General features: G+C 42.1%; 1 protein-coding gene across 2 annotated transcripts in view; it reads right to left on the bottom strand.

The window, feature by feature from the left end:
* Window positions 1–298: 298 nt before the first annotated feature.
* Window positions 299–8,241, bottom strand: part of LOC123968169 (sperm-associated antigen 1-like) — a 14,263-nt gene continuing 6,320 nt past the window's right edge. For both annotated transcript variants that reach the window (XM_046044721.1, XM_046044722.1), the window contains exons 12-19: window positions 7,057–7,156; window positions 6,384–6,536; window positions 5,429–5,586; window positions 4,026–4,167; window positions 3,075–3,201; window positions 2,741–2,899; window positions 2,019–2,342; window positions 299–1,879 (exon numbers count right to left, since the gene is read on the bottom strand). In XM_046044721.1, coding sequence (XP_045900677.1) covers window positions 1,751–1,879; window positions 2,019–2,342; window positions 2,741–2,899; window positions 3,075–3,201; window positions 4,026–4,167; window positions 5,429–5,586; window positions 6,384–6,536; window positions 7,057–7,156 — 1,292 coding nt within the window. In that variant the 3' untranslated portion in view covers window positions 299–1,750. The remainder of the gene's footprint in view (window positions 1,880–2,018; window positions 2,343–2,740; window positions 2,900–3,074; window positions 3,202–4,025; window positions 4,168–5,428; window positions 5,587–6,383; window positions 6,537–7,056; window positions 7,157–8,241) is intronic.

The following is an 8,241-nucleotide window of genomic DNA, read 5'->3' as shown; positions in this document are numbered from 1 at the left end:
CCCCTCCCCCCGCCGCATTAAAGCAAAAGGTTGTTTGGTTCTTCCTCCCCGGTTCTCTTTATCATTCTTCACCAAACTCCAGTTTTTTTTTTTTTTTTATCCTAATTTGAACACTAGTGCCAGATATAATTTGTAATTTGTGCAGAATATGGCATAAGGTATTTGTATATGTGTTTGGTAATTTGCTTTACTATATGCGTGTAAATGCATATCAGAAAAATAAAAAATATATATGAAATGCTGTCGTCTTGTCCTCAGTTTTTTCAGGTCAGTGCACAAAAAAAAAAAAAAATGGGTATTCCAGTTTTTATTTTTATTTAATTATTCCATTTCATCTCAGCACAAAGAAGAACATATGTTTTTTTCCCCCCAGTTTATTGAAAAGCCCTCTGTGAATAGTGTACACATTTCTACTGAAATATAATGTTAAAACCACAGTGAAGAGAAACTGAACATGTGAAATTATTGCCTCTCGCCCCCCCCACCCCACTAAATTTGGTACATTCATGTAGAAACATTTGAAAACAAAGAACGGTTTGGATTCAGGCAGTCTTCAATTTTAGATGACTGGAATATTCAATAGTTAAATACTTGACATGGATAGAATGTGTTTTTTTTAAATTAGCAAAGAAATTATATTTTAAACAATTACGTGCATGTAGCTAAGTGAATATATGTATGATTTATGATTAATAAATCCAAGACATCTAACATTTTGATAAAAGCTACTGAATGACATAAATACACACTCTTGAGGAGTATCTGGACACTCACCAAAATGTAAGTTGACTCCAAGTCTGAAATCCAAGGCACACATCCCATAAAGATGCTGCTTCTTTCCAGTGTGTACGCACCTGCATGACTGAACTGGTGTGAAGATAAATGTGCGTTGCCTGGCAGGCTAATTTGGTAAACAAAATACATGACTGTATGTCATTCCTTAAGGAAAAGACAAGCGCCAGCCTTTGAGAGTGATTTTACATTAGAACCCAGATCTGCCAATTGCGTATCTGAATAATAAAAAAAAAAAAAAGACAGCGTCTGGGTCAAGTACGGTTACAAACTGTATTTTCTCCTGCAACATTGTCAGAAGATATCAATTCAACAGATACTGTTAGGACAACATCAATAAGATATGATGCAGATGCCTATTTCTTCCACAGAGATAATACAGCTCATGTGGTCATATTAAAACCTTTTATATTATGGTTTGTCCCGCAGCAAGGAACATGTTAATTAGCTCAGTAGGAAATTACCACACTTAGGTAATATACAACATGCACTGAATTTCTGCTTTTAGCTGGTGTCTGACAGAAGCTCATTTATTAAATGACTGACATCAAAAGACTGACAGGGTTCAAAGACTGGAAGAACTCAACTCAACTGCCTTCAGGGGAAACACATGCCTGTAGCCTTACATAACATTGTACATTGGACCCTCTTACACTCAAAGGAAAGGTCCATAATATCCCACTGTCTCCCTGTTGTACAATGCGAGTGGTTAGTGGTGGTACAAAAGTAACTCTGCATAGCAAAATGTTCTGGAGAGAAAAATATATTCCTTATACTGTCACTCAAACATACAGTGATCACATTTACTGCTCAGGCCAGTAGAGAGAATGTGACTCAGCTCCATTTGTATTGCACTGCGGCACATTCTGCAGCTTCCTGCCTTTGTACAGTATTTTGCATAGATCCAAGAGTTGTAGTGGTGCAGCAGCTCATGCAGCAGGGAGCAGGGGCGGGTGGGTCAGATGTATTTGTTGGCCAGATTCTGAACATCATTCTTAGTAAACTCGGTGCTCTCCACAGCAGACAGATGCTCAAACAGCTGAGTCATATGACGATGCTTGTCCTTCTCCAGCAGCATCAGGACGACCTGTGAAAACAGCAAACCTCAGCTGCGGTGGACAAATGTGTGCTCTGTAAGGAGACACCTGACTGCAAAGATCTTGTCAGGTTGTAGTTTTTTCTGAATTACAAAACCTTCTATTGACGGGGCTTAAAGCGTATCTTACCGAGAACCTGTTGGTGGTGTGCAGATGGTTGAGGTGTTGGTAGACCAGGTTAGGGTCTCTCTCCAGGAGGTGGGAGTCCAGCGCCTGCATGATGAAGCTGATGGTGTGTCCATCCAGCTGGGTGCTCAGGAACTGAGGAAGCATTTCCGGGGATGTGGAGGCCAGCAAGTCAGCGCAGGCCGCTGTGTTTCTGCTGCAGCGAGCTGCATTCAGAGCCTGGCCGAATTCGTAGGCGTCGGTCGGCTTGAGGTTGACGCCAATGTCCTTTCCTCGGCAGCTGCTCTCTGTGTTAGTTACGGCTGTTGTTTCCTCGTCACTGTCAACCTGATGGGAAACATGAACAGGATGATAAAAGTGGAAGAGTGAGGTCCTCGACCAGAATCAAACTGAAGATGTTGCGATCTTAACCACTATGCTACCAAGACGCCCCCAAAAAGTCTTTCTGGGTCCTAAGGCTTTATGTGGCCTTCAGTTCCCACTAAACCAACAAACTCCTGCTATCCCAGGAGGCTTGATGGACAGCCTGAGCCAGGCCCCTTCACTCTCCCTCTATAGTCACCTTCCTTCCAAACACATGTAAATAAATCCACTATATTGATGTCAAGAGTGAATGTGCCAATGATGAGTGGAAAAAGACAATCCCACTTTTCAGGGGAGCACTGCAGTGGATCCGACCTGAAGCCTGGTTGAAATATTCATCAAAGACATACATGTGTACCTACCTCTGTGATGGGGACAGTCCTCCTGGGTTTGGCTGGTGAAGCGTTGGCCAGACTCTGCCTGAGCAGCACTGTGACCTCCTCCAGCTCCTTCTCAGCCTCCTGCACGTTGGGATCCTGCTGCAGTACCTCCTGCAGGTCAGAGCTGCACGCCAGGTAGTCCTGGTGGAAAGACAAAGTTCAGAATTAAGAGAGTTACTACATATTTTAAGAGGGGGTGAGAAATTAAATGGTGAATTTAAAGACCCCCCTCCCCTCCCCTCCCCTCCCCCCAGCCCTCCTTTTCAACGAACACATTCACTCGTGGCTTTTGTCATTAATAGCCAGCTCTCTTCACCTTGAGGCCTTTATTGGCAAGGGCTCGTCTGTAGAAGGCCTTCTTATTACTTGGCTCCAGTTTCAGTGCTGCATCACAGTCCTGCTTGGCCTCAGTAAACCTCTCCTGCTTCAAGTAACACAGGGCTCTGCAAACACACACACACACACACACGTCACTTGGGTTTTTTATTTTATCTGATGCATGACTAATAAGTATCATGAGATTGTGACTCATCGACTGTGAATCAGACTTGATATTAAAGATGATTTTTATATGAAATAGATGAGACATGAGAGAACTTTGCTCCACTGGCTTTGTTGTCTTCATCAATGTGTTGTCAGCAGCTGTGTGGCAGTAACAAGTGTGTGTTTGCTCTGGTGTGGCTGTACATACAAGCTCTTTTCCGCAGCAGAGAACATACACACGCGCAAACATGAACACACTGTAGGACATTTTTGACAACATCACAGTTTGCTCTGCGACATGATCAACAATCTACCCACCATAATGAAAAAGAAAGGGGAGGCAGACAGAATGAAGTCACACCTGCATACAGCAGGCAGGTCTGACTTCATTCTGGATTTCTCTATAGATGACATGATAGTGGCTATACATGGAGTTGTGATGAACAGTCCTGAAGCAGGCAGCTGTTTCCTGAGCCTCGGCCATTCTGTTAACTTACCAACAATACATGCTAATTTACTACCAGTGACAGGCTGACGGCTGGTTTGGATTAGCTTCAGAGCTGAATGCACGGCCTGACAGATGACAGCTGGGGATAATGAATCAGTCTGGTTTTATTTATCCAAAAGAATAAATAGTGTTTTCTGACATTCCTGCTTCATAAAGAAACAAACCATGAGACGTATTAGTGTAGAGAGTAGTAGAGTAGTAGTGAGGAAGTGAAAGAGAAAGAGACCACAGCAGCGTCTGTGTTTGTTCGTGTTGAGGTGAAACGGTGCCTCTAACCTGTTGGTGTAGATTGCACACTCTTCTGGCTTTAGCTTAAGGCATTCAGTGTACTTTCCCAGTGCATCCTGGTATTGGCCCTTCTTCACAAAGTCATTCCCTTCTTGCTTCAAGGCTGTAAACTGCGCTTCTGCTTTCCTTTCTGGAAGACAACGTAAAAGTGGTGATTACTTATGATTGCTTGCTCACACGAAGAGCATTTCAATTCTCCTTTCTGTTGAAGTAATGAATCTACATTGACACTTGGAATACATTTTAATAGACCTCCTTTTCAATTCTAAGAAAACCTAACACAGTGAAATATGCCAGTCTTCTGTATAAAGCCTGAAGGTTTAAACCCTCGAAATGAATGCTGTGCTAGCTGGACGTGAGGCATGAGAGTTAAGTCAGCAATCAGTCAAGGTGTGGACTAAGGGCTAATCAATCTGCAGCAAAGTGTCTTCTGGGAGAAAAAAAACTGTGCCAGCAGGTCTATTCTTTCACTAGTGTTTAAAAATAACGGCTGTAGCAGAGCCCAGGGAACGGAGAAACTGCTTGGTCAGAGAACAGAGGTGACACGTCCACTTATATAAAAATCCGGACTTAAACATCTTCCTTCTTTCTAAGTGCGGAGTGACCGAGAAACAGGACTGAGCTGAATATTAGTGGTAAATAGAGTCTATTCCTCTATGTCATTGTCAAGCAGTGGTGGAAGAGGAATTCAGATCCTTTAGTTGAGTAAAAGCAGCAACACTTCATTCATATACCATTATTTTAATGAAGTATTTACTAATGTCTAATCTACAACACTGCATTATAAGCTCATCATATGTTTTGTATGAAAAAGTTTATTTCTATTACTAGTTACTGATGTCAAGCATAAATGTGAACCACACCGCCGGTGTAGGCAATTTATTTCAGAAGCTTTTTTTGTTACCTTTGTTAACAAACAAACCTTTGTGAAATTCTCTTTACATCCCGACAGCAATCAATAACTCAAATGCTATAAAATAAAAATGAAAACAATCTGGTATCTGTGGCTGCTGTACTAAGCATGACCAGTCACCTGCCTACCTACCTGCGAGCACTCTGCTCGTGCACTCACTGTGCATTAAAAAAGTTCTCCAACATTGCCTACCCCAGCATTAATGGAGAGCTTTTAAACCGGAACTCTTGTTAAGGCTTTTCACACTGGCATTTCCCAACACGGGCTTCAGAAAGCACAGGGCTATCTTGCCCTTACGTCACACTTGTTATTATTAATCCAGTTTACATTAAGATTAAGGTTAAGGATTTACACGGGAGCCTCAAAACATGTGACTTGTCGAGATTTTATTGCAAAAGGAATATTCCAAAGAATAATTCACACCAGTAAATGTAACACTGCGTTTTGGGAGTCATGATTACGACTTTTTAAAACAGACCTGCATCCCTGGCTGCCTTCTCTGCTCGAGCCTGGAGGACCTCTGCGCTGGGTGGCTCCTCTCTGCGGTGCTGCTGAGCTGACAGAGGCACCCGGGGAATGTCCGGAAGTTTCTCTCTCCACTCTGGACCGTCCTGCTCAATTAGCAGCCGGGTGATCCTGGAGGAGGACGCAGATCAGTCAATACATGGATGCTACACACGGACACGTGTGCAAGTTGAATTTACTAAACACAGTCACACACAGACAAGACATTAAAACAGCTGACAGAAAGTGACCTTATGTGTTAAAGATATACCGTTCTACTGCATAGGGTGTTTTTATACAAGCATCTTGTTGTTCAGTTTTGTAGATATATCTGGACAAACACTAAAGCTATGACCTCTGGTACTCCTGAACACAAATCAGCCAGGTGAGTTTCTCTATTGCATAACAGAGAGGACATTCTGCACTCTGAGAGCCATTATTAGCCGCTAGCTGGAGCTGCTTTTGAACACCAGCTAAATCTGGTAGCCACTGATTAGACTTTGTGTTTGTTCATCAGATTTATTTATATGTCTTCTGATTATGTTATAATGCAATTTCTGGTGTATGTTAGTATTGGAAATACTATCAATCAAGGCACATTGAGCAATAACATCCTCTTATCTCAATCCGCTTTCTATCTCCCTTTCTAAAACACCTGATGATATTATGTGTAACCCAGAATGAGAAGAGATAGCAGGGACACTTTGATCATAGATCTCTTTATCAGTACAAATAAAAACATAGTAGACACCAGTGCCATGGGGATTGTAATATTCAGCCAAATGCTGGCTTTGTGATGCCAATCAGACCGTGACTGAATGAATGAATGAATGTTAAAAGTCACTCTGTCAGTTCTGTGTTGCAGCACAGACACCTCTCTCTCTGCCCTCTGCAGTCTCTCACTTGAAGTGAGAGGTGAAGGCTAATACCTGTTGACGCTGTCGTGTGCTGCCTGCACGCTGTTGTCTATCTGCAGGACGGTCTTGTAATCCACGTAGGCCTGACGGTAGCGCTCCAGGGACTCATAAGCCATGGCCCGGCGCAGGAGGGGCTTGAGGGAGAATGGCTGTAGCTCCAGGGCTCTGGTTAGTATAAATAGATGATTATGAGACAGGAGCAAAGGATCAAGTCTGCTGCCTCTGCTATAGATGCTACTCTCTGAGTACTGTCTGGATTCTATATAGAGACAGATTTCAAAGTGTTCTTGTGTTGCTGTGTAATTATAAAGCACTGTGTGTATTTTTCTACACATACACTTGTGTATGTGTGTTGAACCTAAAACAAACATACTGAGTATTTAAAGGTTTTCACATGGGAGGTTCCCTTACGTTATCCTGAGTTAGCTACTTATACAACCACTTCAAAAGAAATGAATGAAAATACAACACACCCCAGCGCAGATCCCCTCATAAACTGATCGTAATCTGCTACTGAGGTATGCTTCATGATACAGCTGTCTAAAAAAAACTAGAAAGCTGTGTCAGACTTTCAAGGTAAGACCCAGCGTACATTGTGAAATTTGGGTTGACACCCACAGCTACCATTTTTTCTCAATCCATTTTATCACACAATGTTACAAGGTCAGTAAATATATTTTCTCACTTTATGCAGTCCTGTATGCAGTCTTGACTGTTGCCATCTTTCAGGTAGCAAGCTGCTCTGTTTGAATATAGAATACAAAGATCCTCCGGACTGTCAATCCCTGCATAAAAAGAGACAAATATTACAAATACAACAAATGTAGTATTTTGGAAACACAACTCAGAAACAGTGCGTTTGGCTTGCCCATCCCTTATACAGAATAACTGTAAAAGTTGCAAACATAGACTTTAAAGAACCTCGAAGATGACTTTAAAAAGTCTGCATGTGTTTTAAATCATTTCTTACTGGTTGAATCAGACAGTTTAATGTGTTCTGACCTTACAAAGAAAAACTACAGACACGTGAGTACTGCTTAATAAGGACTTCAATTAAAGGTGTGATGTCCGTTATATTGCAGGTATCTCATCATACTCTACCTTTAGTGCTGTTTATGTGCGTTGTAATGATGGGCTAAAAGTTCCTCTACTTTAGATTGATGAACGAATGCACAATTAGCAGCATTCACACATGCTACAATTCAATGTATTCATGTGCTCACCTATCTTCTAACTGGCATGTTTTTATGCATGTACAGTATGTTAGATGTATAAACTAGGGATTCATCCATTTACTCCATTCACCCTGTAGACCTTGTAAAAGACAGATTTTCAATATTCAGTTTTTGACAGACGACTGACAAACTGCATGTTCAAGTGGTTTAAATGAGTTCATATAACGGATCCTCATCTCTCTCTGTCAGCCGTAGTCTGTCTGCATTAAATACAGCCTACACTACCTAAGTCAGCTGATGGACCTTGGATGATGTCAATATCCAGTCACTTCCACGTCCAGTAGCACAGTGGATAGTGAGTACATTAAGGGAATCCACAGAAAAACAGGGAGAGTATGTTTATGGACGAGCAGCAGTTTCTCTCCCTCCATCAGTCGCACACTCTCTCCCTCTCGGTGAGAATTATAGCCGCAGTCCTACACATTCAATTTCACAGTGAGTGGTTGGTGGTCATGTGACCTGGACAGACCTGAGCTGAGAGGCTTAGCGCCAGGCTGAGGCTAAAACAGAAACACTGTCAGGATACACCACCACCAATAACAGGCACATTGTGACGCACTGCTGTAGGGACTAAGTCACTAAATACACCAACAAACAGCCCAACATTTCAACTCCTGGATACAGAATTCTGTTAC

Source organism: Micropterus dolomieu, linkage group LG03 (assembly GCF_021292245.1).
Source record: "Micropterus dolomieu isolate WLL.071019.BEF.003 ecotype Adirondacks linkage group LG03, ASM2129224v1, whole genome shotgun sequence".
NCBI classification, from domain to species: domain Eukaryota; kingdom Metazoa; phylum Chordata; class Actinopteri; order Centrarchiformes; family Centrarchidae; genus Micropterus; species Micropterus dolomieu.
The sequence above is the reverse complement of the archived record's forward strand: the minus strand, read 5'-3'. Positions and strand labels throughout refer to the sequence as shown.